At 50.4% G+C, this 14,488-nt stretch overlaps 1 protein-coding gene across 20 annotated transcripts in view; it reads right to left on the bottom strand.

The window, feature by feature from the left end:
- Agap1 (ArfGAP with GTPase domain, ankyrin repeat and PH domain 1) overlaps positions 1 to 14,488 on the bottom strand; it is a 473,567-nt gene that overhangs the window by 173,379 nt on the left and 285,700 nt on the right. For all 20 annotated transcript variants that reach the window (XM_078018283.1, XM_078018285.1, XM_078018287.1 and 17 more), the window contains one exon: positions 12,153 to 12,257. In XM_078018283.1, the coding sequence (XP_077874409.1) occupies positions 12,153 to 12,257 (105 nt within the window). The remainder of the gene's footprint in view (positions 1 to 12,152; positions 12,258 to 14,488) is intronic.

Here is a 14,488-nt window from a genome sequence, read left to right as displayed (position 1 = left end):
AGTCCCACACGTATGAATAATAAACAATAGCCTCATACATAGTCACACTCCTAAAAATACCATGAAAATACTGTAAAACTGGGAAGAATCTTCTGGCCACATCCTTTCAGATCACATAACTCAAAAAAGACAATTTCTCCTTCTCTCCAAAGGATCCTGGTCACAATAGCAAGGTAGGAGGTGGCTTCAAAGTGACAAAATTCTATGAGAAATAATTTTGTTTCCCAAGACAGCCAACAGGATTCCAGTGCTTCAGTTTCAAAACTGCCCTGGTGAAGACCAAGGCTCCAAAGTGCCAGTGGGCATGACCCGTGGCCATGGCAGGAGGAAGGCCCCTGGCCCAGCAGATGTCTCGTGCCCGTGACCGAGGCAGAGGCAGCCGTGGGGAGACTTTATTCTTAGTTAAGTGCTTCACCGAGTCTGAGCAACGGTGTCATGCGTGGTGAGAGGGGAGGCTGGCGAGCCGTCCTGGGGCTCCGTGGTGCAAGTGTCCGGCGTCACAGTGGGCTCCCCACCGCGGCTGGGGCAGACTTCTGCATTCGTGGGCTGCTGGTGCCCTGCCAGCATCCGTCCAGGGGGACAGGTTATTATAATATAAATCAGAATATTAGCAGAAAATCCCAAACTGAATGGTGGACATACCTTCTGCTCCTCAACTGTATCTGTCATGACTGACCCGCTCCAGCGGCGTCACACCGCAAGAAAGGTTTTCTCATTTGGGGTTAAACTGAACTAAACCCAGCTGTAACCCATGCATGCGCCAACAGCCTAACGTGCATCGGGTGTGAGGCCGGCGGCCTTCAGCAGGAGTCACTCCAGCTCGGCCAACTTCCGGGAGCCGCCCCCGCCCCTCTGCTAGCCCTGGGTTTCAGTATTTACCTGCAACCTGAAGTGGCTGGACCCTTGGCCTACCTTGGTGACTGAGTTACATGGAAACATGATAGCTATTAGGCCAGGCTGAATGTCTTGGGATTAATTTGCTGGAATACCTAGCACTGGACAAACTGAGAACTCGGAAGATGGCAGAGCCCGAACAACTCCCACTTGAGCCTTAGCCATCACAAATTTTAAAGTGCCTGAATCTTCAAAAAGTCCACCTAGCTCTGTCTCGCGGTCACCTCCTCCTATGTGCTTCTGGGCACGGCTTTCCCAGGAGCCACCGCCTCCCCAGTGGGACTTCACGGCGCCTAACATCACACCACCAGTGACCACAATCTTGTGACTTGGTAACTAAGATCATCTTCTGCGGCTCTCCTGGGTGCATCCTGGCCAGGGCACAGCCTCTGGTCTGGGCCAGGTGCCCGGCCCTAGCTCCACTTCCTCCTCAGGGGCTCGCCAGGGGCATGTCTTCCACCATTCTGTCTCCCCGAGGCTCCGTCTTTAGAAACAGTTCCTGCCTCATGGGATTGTTGTGAGACTGAGTGAGATAGTACACCAAGAGTTTAAAATAGTGCCCACGTCCTCAATAAGTGTTAGCCTTCACTAGTCATCTGATGAAAATACTGAAATATTTCCCCTCTGACTTTGTGTGGCTATTTCTTGGCTGAAGATGTTATTCCCAACTGCAGGTAGCAACTCTGACCTGGCAAGCCACTGGGGGTGACTTTCAAAGTGACTCTTCACTCGGTAGCATGGGGGGTTAAAAACCTTCCCCTGCAAACACGTGACATTCCCTACTTTTTCTTCCCTTCCTTTTTTTTTTTTTTTTTGGTCGGGGAGGCATGTGTATAGTAGTCAGACATTTTTATTGCAAAATGCCGTCTGGAAAAGATGCAAAACAAAATTGCTAAAATGCAAGGGAAAAAACTAAGGGGGAAAAACAAAAGGCCCCTTGCCTTTGCTTATTGAGTTCAAAGGCATAACATGCAGCACCCTGCAGCAAATGGGAAGCTACACTAATTTTAAAGCCATAAAACGCTATCAAGTGCCCTGCGGGGCAGGACTACTCTGAAGCTAGTGGCACCTAAATAAGACATGGTTCATTTACTTCGCAGCTTAGCCTAATGTAATCATCAGCGGATTCTTAGCCTAGAGTTGTAACAGGCAAATAGCCCAAGCAGAGGCGGCCCTCCCAGCCATCGAGGGGGCTGCAGCTAGATTGCTGTTGATTAGAAAATTTTTCAGTTTTGACAAGCACTTAATGAACATAAATCGCACCTTGATTGGTTTCCATTTGGGGCCACAGGCACACCTGAGAAGGAACAGGCCTCTCCAGCTCCACCCCTCCTACCTCGCGAGACCCCAGCAACAAGCCGGCAATCAGGTTATGAGCCATAGAAGAAAATATTTATAAAATACAATAATGAAATTCAATTTCTTAGGAGAAGTGAAAGAACATTTCCTTGCTACCCCCCACGGCCACCCTCTCCCGCAGGGCCCTTGGTCGTGACTCACTGTCACAGAGGAAAACAGAAGGTTTTGATTTATTTACCTTTTGCAAGACTCTCTGGCCACAATTTGTAACACTAAAAAGGCTGAAAATGGAAAACAAAATGGTACAAATTGGGTACAAAGGATGGCCGGCACTATGTGACACATCACGCTGACAGTGACAGGACTGTCTCAGGACGCCACTGGAAGCTTGCAGCTTCCGTCCCCAGCCAGGCTGCCGAATCTGCAGTATATTTACAGAAACCTGCTTGTCCACACATATGCCCTATTTCCTCACCTTACTTCGAAAAGCAAGAAGGCAGAGTGTTTCACCCCAGGACATAGCTAGGCAGGGTCTACGCAGGCCGTTGCGTGGTTTAACTGTGACAGGTTCCGACATTCCGTCCAGTCTTGCCCTCCTTACGCTTTCTACGAACATCAAGATGCCAGAAACAGTGTGGCTGCCCTTTGGCCATTTCTTAAAATCCCAAACACTTTCTGAACTCTGGGGACTATATGAAATCAACAAGGAATTCCTTAGGCAAAAACCAGACTGTGATAACGGATCTAACTTGTGGTGTGTGTGTGCAATAGGATGGAGCTTTTCAGTAGCTGAGGTGGGGGCGGGGGCAGGCACACACCCGTAATCCCAGCAGCTCAGGAGGCCGAGGCAGGAGGATTTCTAGTTCAAAGTCAGCCTCAGAAACTTAGTGAGGCCCTAAGTAACTCAATGAGACTCTGTCTCTAAATTAAAAAAAAAAAAAAAAAAAAAAAAAGTAAAAATGGGCTGGGGATATGGCTCAGTGGTAGGTTCAATCCCCAGTAATAAATGAGAAGAAAAAAATTACAGATATTTTCCTGAAAATATTTTTGCTATCAGGGCGGTATCATTTCACAGCCGGGGAAATATTGACACAGGAGAGAAAAAATTCACATATTCTCCCAATCAAGTTGGATGAATGACACAAGTATTTCCTAGGTCAGCCAAAGCCCAGGCAGGACGTGTTTGGGTTGGGGGATCCCCTGTGGCCACAGGGTTGTTGGCAGGTCGTTTTCAGGCCATATGGATTCCTGGTCATCGCTTGGGTACTGAACCCCACAATTCACTATATTCATGGCTGGGTCCAGCAAACGTCCCAGTGGTTCCTCTCAACCAGTGACCTGGTAAAGCTGGGTGGCTTTAAAACCCAGCTGTCCCCTAGAGTCCTCCCTCGTATGTCTATCAGGACTCAAGCTCCCAAGAGGAATCTGCGCACACATAGCCACGCACAGCCACAGCACTCCTCCCATCCCAGCGGGAGGCCGAGACAGGAGGGTGGCAAGTTCAAAGCCAGCTTCAGCTAAAGGCGAGGCGCTAAGCAACTCAGTGAGACCCTGTCTCTAAATAAAATACAAAATAGGACCGGGGATGTGGCTCAGTGGTCCAGTGGCAGTGGATTCAATCCCCAGTACCCCTCCCCACAAAACAAAAGAAAACAAAATGCCAAGAGGGAGAAGCAACATGGCTGGCATCCTGTGGGTGAAAGGACCACAGACGTGATCTATCCATTCAACAGGATGTATTCAGCCCTGAAAAAAGGGGAAAATCCTGACAGGCCACAACATGGATTGAACCCTGAGGACATTATGCCAAGTAAGACCGCCAGTCACAAAGAGAACTACTGTGTGATTCTATTTATATACATCCCGGGGCAGTCAAACGCAGAGGGACAGAGAGCAGACTGCGGCTGAGGGGAGGGGACGGGAATCAGTGTTCACTGGGTACAAGGTTTCAGTTTTGCAGCATGAATCAGATCTGGAGATTAGGGGTACACTCAACACTTAACTGGACATTTAAAAAATGATTAAATTTTACAACTTAGTATTTTACAACTAAAAAGTAACATGAAAATGCCCACCAGCTCCTCTCCCACCACAAATCCTTTCTTCAACCACAGCAAATGAAGCTCATATATGGCTGGGACATTTTTCTACGACTTTTAAGCACCATGGGCTGCATTCCTTTCTCATGGCTTCAGGGACTTTAGGCCTAAAAATTGGAGAACGGGCCAAGCATGTGTGTTAACTGCATCCTCCTCATCCATCCATCCATCCACCTGTCCATCTATCCCTCCACCCATCTACCCATCACCCATCCATCTCCTCATCTACTCATCCATCCATCCCTCTGTCCACCCACACACCTACTCATCCACCTGCCCACCACCCTCCTACCTACCTACTCATCCGTCAATCCATTTGCCCACTAATTATCTTTTAACCCACGCATCTATCCAGTCCCAGGGATACACTAGTGACAGGGTCTACAAGGTACTCTATTCTCAAGGAGCTTCCAATCTTGGGCCTTGAGAAATGCCAAGAGAACAGGAAGAAATGTCTCCAGAGAGCAAGGTGAAGGCACAGCTGGCAGGTCCACAGAGGGTGGAGGGCAGTTCTCAGGAGGGGGCACTTCAGACTGGATTGGAAAGATGAGCCTGTCCAGGAGGCAGAGCAGGAAGGAGCGTTCCCAGTAGGACAACTGCGTTGGTGAAGACCTGAGGCCGAGGACACGGCAGCTGTTGGATAGGAGAAGCCCGAGAGCTGGAGGAAGGGCGAGAGGCGACTCCTGAGAGGTAGGCGGGGCAGGAGCAGGTCAGGCCTGGTCATCTGCTCCACCATGGACACGTGGGAAGGAGTAAACGGAGGAAAATGAATAACCGCTGATCACCGTCATGGAAAATCTCCACCGCAGGGGGCCATCCAGCTAGCTGAGCAGGAAGGGCAGAGGGCAAGAGAGTTTGGGAGATCACCTCTGCAAGTGTGAGTTCTGCGTCCTCCTGGATGAATTCCCAGGAAAGAAAGGAGGGGAAGGCGAGATGTTGGATGGCAGAAAACAGCCAGCAAAACAGTCATGGAATAAATGGCCTTGAGAAACTTGGTGACATGCCTGTCCACCCGAGTCCCAGAGCTCCATGTGCTGCTCCGGAGGCCACCGTGGAGGCGGTGGAGCAGCAGCAGGATCTGAAACCACAACTGTGGGTCCCAGTCCCTGCACAGACATAGTGGCTTACAGAGGAGCTGGGGCAATGGCTGGAGATCAGGCAGGAAGGGGGAGGGAAGAGGCAGGACGCACCTCCACTCGCTCCTCTGTAGAAAACAACTGAAGCTGTGCCCAGAGCTCTGCACGCACGGGAATGGGTCCTACGTGAATGCTCATAGTACACTTCACATCAACCACCTGTTAGAGCTGCAGCAGTCCCACCGTGGTGGAGTCAGCTTTCCGACACTGTGACACAGACCTGACACAGGCCCCCACTTGGGGCCTGTGGTACATGGTGGGCGCATGCAACCCAGGACATTGCTCACCTCATGGCAGCCAGGGAGCAAAAGAGAGAGACAGGAGGGGCCAGATTGGAATATCCCCTTCAGGGCATGCCCCCAGTAATCCAACTTCTCCACCAGGTCCCACCTCCCACTGCCCAGGCACACAACCTAGGGACCAAGTGTTTAACACATGGGTCTTTTGGGGACATCCAAGACAGCAATGACAGCATTTGAGACCCTGACACCAATGACAGCACTTGGACAGAGGCAGAGCGTCAAGTCTGACCTGAAGCAGACAGCACCTGTGTATCAAGGTCCTCAAGGTGACATGTGCACCACTCGCTCGGAGCCCAGGACACTTCAGATGGGGGTTGGTTTTATTTGGGGGTGGGGGGGAGGATGGAGGACATGTCAGATCCAAATGTGTGAATTTCCATTCCAGCCCAGGCAAAGTCTCCATCTGTGAGAATTATCTCTTTAGTTCCAATAAAGGGAGAAACTCTGAATTCTTTCTGCTTCTGTGGACCGTCTCCTGTCACCCTGAGAACCTTGCAGAAATATCAGCTGAGACTCAACCTATTATTCATAAAGCCATGTGCCTAAAACAAGGAGGTCAAACTAGAATAGAAATGTGGACTTGCTGCTGGAGCTCCCAGTCTTTGTTGCTCAATATCTTTACAATTTCCTAATCTACCTTGAAATGATTCTTTTTTGGATTTCAGGGCAGTTTTAGGTATTGTAGTATTTGCGTAATGCTCTGTGTATACTTTCTCCTCCCTCCTCCACCAACATCATCTACCCTTGGCGGGTGGGGGTGGGGCATGCTGTGTAATACGAGGGTCATGGATCTGAATCTCAGCAGAATCTTTAAAGCAGAACCAGGACTGTTGATGTGAGGTCTGGAGCCCAGGCAACCTTGGAGCGCAGACACTGCAGAATCACATAGCTGAAGCTCCAGTGTGGCCAAGATCGGGCAATGTGACCCCTCAGTACTGAGCAACGCCTACATGCTGAACAAGTACCAGGCCTGGGCAGACACAGCCTTTGTGCTCCATCAGGTGGAGTGGGGGCCGTGGAGGCCCACCTGTTCCACAGGTAGCGGGCTGCAAACGCAAGATGCAGGACTGGGAAGGAAGGGCAGCGTCAGGCACTGTGGCAAGGTGAAATGGTCATTAATCCAGGACAGACGCCACGCCCTATGGTGCATGTCTCGGCCTGACACGTCCAACGATGGTCTTCTCAGGAAAGGGAGGCCTGTCTCCTCAGGGGACCCAGCCACCCACGTCCCCAAAGGCGATGTGTTGGGGAGGATGATGACAGAGAACCCACACCTGGGCGTCCCAGCACAGCCACCTAGTCACCTTCCGTGTCAGGAGAGCGGCTGGAACTCCGCACGGCTGGAACTCCTGTGACACAGCTGTGTGTGCTGATCCTGGGTGGGCTTCCCGTCTGTGCCCTGGAGGATCAGGCAGGAGCCTCGGTGTCCGGGGGAAACCACGGAGGGCTTTTCCAAGAGAAGCCGAACAGGCCAGGATGTTGAGGGATCTAAGGGCCCTGGTGACGTGTGAGGCTGGGTGGACACTGCGGCAGCTGGTGGGGGTGTCCTCCACGCTCCAGGTAGATGGTCTTACTTCACCTGAGACCCTGTGAATCTAAAATGGCACCACCAACGGGTGGTGCCTACACAGGCCTACACTCCCAGCTCCTAGAGGCTGAGGTGGGAGCAGCGCAAGTTCAAGGCCAGCTTGGGCAACTTCAAGACCTTATCTCAAAACAACCCCAAAGCTGTTTTCAAGGGCTCAGGATATAGCTCTATCTAGCAGTAGAGCATTCCTGGGTTCGAACCCAGTGCTGAAGAAGTAAATAAAGAGCAATTACCATCAGTGCGCACAGCAAGAGGCGCTGCTCCTGTAAGGCAGGACTGTCTTTCTTGAACTGTGTCTTGAGAACACCTACTTAGGAATCATCTCAGATCTTTCTGCTGTTTTCACATCAGTGAAGAAGGGAAATTTTCCATGATTCAGAAGCCAGGAACTTAGTGACATCCACAATCCAATGGCAGTTTAGAGTGTGAGTTTGTTTCTACCAGTCGGAGCAAAACCGAATCAAAGCTCAACAGCACATGGGACCCAAGGCCCACGTGGCAGGTCAGTGCTGCTCAGAGGGAAGGAGCGGCCTGCGTGTCAGGGAGAAGGGACAAGCCACGGCTGTTTCCAACCTGGGCGACAGGCAGGACAGGAAACACACCCGAGGAGCTGTTTTCAAGAACCAGCACCTGACACATGCCAGCCGGGTGTGGGCTGGACAGGGGCTGGACAGGGGCTGGACAGAGCCACCCAGGTCCTCGTGAGGGCGCCCTGGGAGCCAGGCGCACAGTGAGCTCTCTCCGACACGGCACCGTCCGTCTCGCTCAGCTGTGGCTGCAGAGCTCATCCTTACAGGTCCACTTAGGAATCACACCGCACACGACTCTTGAGGCAGGAGTTCCAGCCGTGCCCCCGACGGCCGCCCCCCTGACACGGAAGATGAATAGGTGGCTGTGCTGGACTGTGACGCCCCGAGCTCTCAGTTCTTTCTCATTATCCCCTCTATTTTTCCATCATGGTCTCCCTACGGCTCACACTCCAGTCCACAGAAGGGGAATCTAAGGATTCCAGAACAGCCCCCCTACCCCGTGACCCAGCCACGGGTCTTCGAGCCAGGAGATGCTCACAGGCCCCTCCCTAGGAAAGCTGGGCAGGCAGGGCTTTCAAAGAACCTGGAGACTGACAATTGTTTTCAGGTAAATCCAAATGTAGACCACAAGGACCCAGCCACAGAGACCCACACGCTTGCCTTTAGCATCTCAGTTTTATTCACATGCTTAGAACGGTGCATGCAGAACATCCGGCAGAGATGCAGGGGCCAGTTCAGCCGGTCAGTCCTGGAGCGGGGTGGCCCGCCTGTCCCGGACTGCCTGGGGCATGTTTTGAGCAAGGGAAGTCCCAGGCCTGGGAAGCCCTTAGTCCTGGGTGACCTGGGGCCCTCTAGACTGGCTCCGAGAGTCATTTAATTAATAACAGCGTCCAGAGAGGAAACGTGGACAAACTGAACTGGGTTTTCTGGGCCCGTCTGAGCCCCGGCCTGGAACTCATCCCATCTTGCTGCTTCCATCTCAGGACAGGTTTCCCTCAGGAACCCAACTCACCCCATAAGCTGCTGTTTATTAAGAGATTTGGGTCAAAACTTCAGAGTTACAGTCTTAAGAGTCTGAAGTGCTCCAGATGACAATATATTATCAAAATTCCTACCCACTGAATGACTCTTTCTCTCAGTCACCTCAGTGACCTTTCTGCCATGTGGTATCTCGGAGACAACCTAGGAAATGGGTGCACAGTGTGGATGGCGTCTGAAAGATCACCTTTTGAAACAGCTGGCACACAACTTCAACATTTGAACCAGAAACTCATCTGCACCTCCCAGTTTCTTACTGAGGGGGAGTCTGGATTCTGCCCCAGACATCTCCTTGAATCTCTCTTTCCACTGAACCAGGAATGCCCGATGAGCTCAGTGGTCACAGGCCTGTGGCTCCCAACACTTCAGAGCAGAACAGGTCCATTCCAGGCACCTAATAGAGAGTGACCTAGAACTTGCTGCCCTCCAAACCGTCATTGAAAGCATGGTGATGGACATGAAGTCAATGAAGGGTCACGCTGTAGGCTGCCATCATACTGGACTCAGTACAAATCCACCCCGCGGCTAAGCCGCCACCTTGGGGAACTATGCATGTGCCTGCCCCCGACGCGTGGTTCCTCTGGCACCAGGCCAGTGGCTTTTGCAGATGACAGCAGCGCTGGCACCACAATCATGCACCAAAGGCCGACACATGCCTCCCCCACACCCCAGCGACACTCACGCAGGCCTATGGAGGAGAGAGGGGAAGGAACTGCCAACACCGAGGGAAAAGAAGAGGTCTGGGCACAGGAGAATTTTTGAAGAACTGATTTGGATTATTTAATCAAGAGGTTGGGGTGAAAAGTCGCCCTCCTACAGGCGTTTCTGGAACCTGCTGTTGTCACCCCCTGTCTCTTGGCAAGGCACACGCGTGGGCCTTGGCTTCCACATGCACAGGCTACCCGCTTTGCACAGGTCGCTCTGATGAAGCCTGTGCTCAGCAGGAGGCCACTCTCCATCCGATTTCACCTTACGGCCATGGAGTTTCACCAAGAAGAATGTGCCGATTACACTTCTTGCTGCAACACACGTACGTATAAAGCATGGGGCCCGGGATTAGACTCTGCTCTCGGAAGAACGAAGCCCTCAACAGGGCAGTTCCCTGCAGCCAGGGCAGCACCGGGCAAGGAGCCAGGAGGACAGAGGACAGCCCGCGTCCTCAAGGATGGGAGCAGGGCACACAGTGGGCTGTGGAACCGCAAAGTCCTCCATGGGGCAGCCTCGGCAAAGGTGTGAGCCCTATCCCCGGGAGGCCTCTGGGAACAGGTGTGCCCAGTCCCTGATTGAGGGGCCACCTGGTGAACCAGCCTACTCCAGATAAACAGGAGCAAACGGAGCATGAAGAAATGCCCTCACTACAATAAGGAATGCGTGTGTCTTACAAAGGAATCCATCCATACACCCGTCTGATTCCGTCTATCCATGGGATCATCTGTACCTATCGTATACTAATGTATCCCTAGATACCTGTGTTTAGATGCTCCTCGACTTAGGTGGGTTATGTCCCAGTAAGCCCACTGTTGAGATGAGATTATGCAGGTGGAAAGTGTATTAATTCCTCCACCTGCCAAGCACCGGGCTTAGCCTGGTCTACCTTAATTGTGCGAAGAACACTCACACCGACCTAGAGTTGAGCAAAATCATCCAACACCAAGCCCATTTCAAAACCAAGGGTTGAGCATCTCAGGCAAGTCACTGAGTACGCACTGGAGCGAAGGCTGGGAGGGCTAAATGGGCAAAGTTCACAACAGCGTCCACTTGGACACGCTCGCTCATGGAGAGCGTCACACGCCGCAGCCTGCACAACCCTCCAAAGTGTACTTCCAGCCAAGCACCGAGGCATGTCCATTACCATGTGAACAAGCCAGGAGGCCTCAAGAAACACCTGCTTTGTTGACATGGTTCTGAAAGGTGTAGTTAGAGCTGTAACACGGGGAAAGGGCAACTCACACCAGCAGCATATTAAGCAACAAGAATACCATCTGTTAGCAAGCAAGCGTGCCGGGAAGACTTAAGGCAAGTGTTCTTGACAGCGCAGGGGAAAAGGCCTCTTGTATTTTGCCAGGAGATAAACTGATACAATGTCTCTGGGACTCTGACAACTACGCCAAAAGCCATGGCCATACACACACTCTCCCGCTTAGGACGCGGATTACTAGTAATCAAACCTAGGGCAGTGGACAAGGACAGAGGGACACAGGACACTGATCAGAGTTACAATAGTGAAAAAATTCAAAGTAAATTTATTTGCCAAATGCCTGTCGTTGGGGGTACTGTTGAGTCACTTAGGGTCCAGCTGTACAGGGACCATTGCATAGCCAGAAAATGGTGGGGTACAAGTGGATTTGTGGACACAAAGAGGTGCACATGACCAGACCAGATGTGAGTGGAAGCTCAGAGCCCACACATGTGTGGAAGCAGGAGCTGTGCCTGTGGAAGCACAGGCCCACGTGTGCGGGAAAGGCCGAGGGTGAACCTCAAAATGCCAGCAATTGTGGTCTCCAAGAGTATTTTACTTTAGGGATAATTTTAATTTTCTTTCATTATATTTATTTCTAACTTCCTGTCAACAACTGTGCAAGTCTTAAAATTATTTCAAATTCTAAAAACTAACAGCTTGACATAGTGATATAATCAAATGACCCACTAACACTATAATCTTCACATCTCTCTACCTCAGGCCAAATGCCACGGGATGCATTGTTAACCAAAATGAACACCCCCAAACTTGGATTTTACCAAAGCTTGCTTTGTATTTTCCTTCAAGAACAAGATTAGTTGTTTTTTAATCTAATATAAATTATTTTAGCCTAATAATAATAAATTTTCTTAACACCCAGGGACGTTTCTCCTGTCTTACAAATGGGCATGTGTTATTTGACAACAAACACCGAGCCATGAATCGCATTTAACTGCCTGTTTTTGTTCTTAGACATTCAGAGCTGAATTTTAGGTTCAAATGGGATTGCGTCCTTCATTATGGATTTTCCTATAGGTAATTTCTTTTCCTCTTTCACTACTTGCTCCTGCTTTCTACATCATTTACAGTTTTACTTCATCTCTGTAGGATGAGAGGGCTAGGGAGGGAGGTGAGGGATAGACCTCTGGCCCAGCAGAGTGTGAGGATAGTGCCATTCATCTCATGACTGACCAGGAGACCAGCTACCCCTGGAACCTCAGAGGTGAGTGGCTGCCTGCTCTTAGGCCCTGCCCCCCAGGCTCAGCTGAGGCCTGACCCTGCTAGCTGCTCCCAGGGCTGAACTCACATGCAGACTTGGATGATAGGTCAGCACGCCGTTGTCACACAGGGTGACGTATTTCTTCTTCCACTCCTTGTTCAGTGACTTGCCACTTCGCTTTAAGAGCATGCCCTGGAAGGAAAAAGGAGCCCAACAGTCAGCCTCATGGGAATGGAATGAGAAGTCAGTGCAGAAGTAATTTTAAACATTCTTCGTGTCTTTGCCAACTTACAAAGGAAATTATGCTCAATTTTGGATTGAATTTGCTTTTTTCCTTTTTATGTACAAAACATATAGCCTACTTTCAAATTTCTTTGTGTGTCTGTGTAAAGAACTTGGCTTTGTGGGATTGGTAAATGCTAAAGACCCACCCTCAGCGCAACAAATAATACAAAACACGGCTACACTGCTCAAATAACAAGTCATAAAAGCACAGGAAACACCTAAAGGAACACTGTTTTGAAGACAGAAACCTAAACTTCCTTTTTGAAAAATAACCAATGAACTGTATACTTACCTTATATCTGTAAATAGGGACATTTCATTTCATAGTTCCTTTCATTTCAGAATTTTAGCTTATTAAAACTGAAGTTCTACTTGCCAACTTTAGTGATAACACTTTATGGATGAACTGTAATTTTTAAATCCATCTTTAATGAAATCATATTAGGGCTTCTGGAAAACCATTCGGAATTTGAAATCGACCCATCTTTAAAGCCACATTTAACCTAGTCTTTCATGAATGACTGACTCCAACACATTCCTGTTTTAACCAGGAACCCCACCCCCCGAGTTCACGGGCTTTCCTGGATTAGGAGAGCAGGAGCCAACGCTGAGCAGGGGCAGCTCCCACTGGACCTCAGGCTCTCCCCTGCCAGCCAGGGCTTCCTGCCTGCCCAGCTCTGTCCACTGCAACTCGAGCGTTCACATCCTGACTGTCTGTCCCTTTTAGAAGATGATGATCTTGTCACTCCTGCCCCTGCACACTGAGGATGACGGAAGGTTCTCCGTGCTGTTTATAAACCACACGATCACCATCACAAGGCCGAAGCCAGGTGACTCGCCCAGACGAGCAGGAAGGAAGGCTACAGGTTCTGAGTCGCACTCAGACACCTTGGGGCAGCAGGGGCACTGAGGGCCTCCTCTGCAAGTTTTATTGGCCTCTCTTAAGAATGGCCACGCGAGACAAAATTAGACAAGCCTGCCTTTATGATATAATTAAGCTCACGTTTCAATTAATTACCAGCATTATGGCAATACTGTGTTTTATTTACTCAAATCATAACATAACCGAGTTCCGTAAGCACAAAGGATTAAAAGCCAGCTTGGGGTTCTCATCACTATTAAACACTGTCGCCAGAGGGAAACATTTCAAAACTTGAAACAACCTATCAAGGAACCTCTGGAAAATTATTTCCTTGAAAGTTCTTATTATTTAGAGAAAATGTGCAGCAAAATACGGTGTCCCTTGGTTTCTGGGAGCATAAACCAATCCAAACCAAGCTTGGTACCGACCCGCCCGATGAACCAGTCCAGAGGAAAATGTTACGAGCTACAAACCAAAGCAATAAAAGCTTCATTGCATGGTACCAATTAGTGGGAGAGGGACAGTGACTGCCAGCCAAGCAGTCATACATAAGCGATGGCTTCAAACCACTGCGCGTCCCTCCCCGGGGATCCTACCAGCTCTGCACTTAGCATAACGAAACCTCTCCCAAGTTCTCCTGTGGGCTCGTATTTTTCCATCATCCGTTTCAGATGGAATTCCAACAATACCAGGGGCTGGGGGTCACTGTGGTGTCACTGGAAGATTAGAGCTGCTCCGGGCTTCAGAAGGCTTTGTCCCTTCCCACTGACAAACGCAGCCATGGCGCACACCCCTGGGGCTGATGGACTCACACAACTCGCTTGCTCGGCTGGCTTGGGGCAAATCCTGCACTCGTAATTATCCTTCCACCAATGAAGGCCACAAGACGTATTTATTAAGGAAGAAAGGGAAAGAGCCCAATTAGGAGGCATGGAGGGGTGACGTCATAGCTTCCTGGAGAACAGAATGAGGCTGATTTGCTCCCCTGGCAGAAAACACTGTCTGAGTGAAGGAAAAGCCAACCTTGAGGCCTTGCTGGACTCTACAGTTCATATGGAGGAGACGGTCGGCTCCTGTGAGCTACGGGGATGAGCTGTCTGTGGGCCTCTAGAAAGGCTCGGAAGCCGTATTTCTGCCCTCCAGTCTTGGGCCCCTGTGGCTTTATTACAATGACCCCCACCGAAGACTGCCAAAGAGACCGAGTCCCTGGGCTGCCCTGCTCTCCGCCTCCAGCCACGGCTGAGCAGGGCTGGGGCAGGTGGCCTGAGCACCCCTG

This window comes from Ictidomys tridecemlineatus, chromosome 7 (assembly GCF_052094955.1).
Source record: "Ictidomys tridecemlineatus isolate mIctTri1 chromosome 7, mIctTri1.hap1, whole genome shotgun sequence".
Taxonomy (NCBI): domain Eukaryota; kingdom Metazoa; phylum Chordata; class Mammalia; order Rodentia; family Sciuridae; genus Ictidomys; species Ictidomys tridecemlineatus.
Note: the sequence above shows the minus strand (reverse complement) of the source record. Positions and strands in the feature narration are given on the sequence as shown.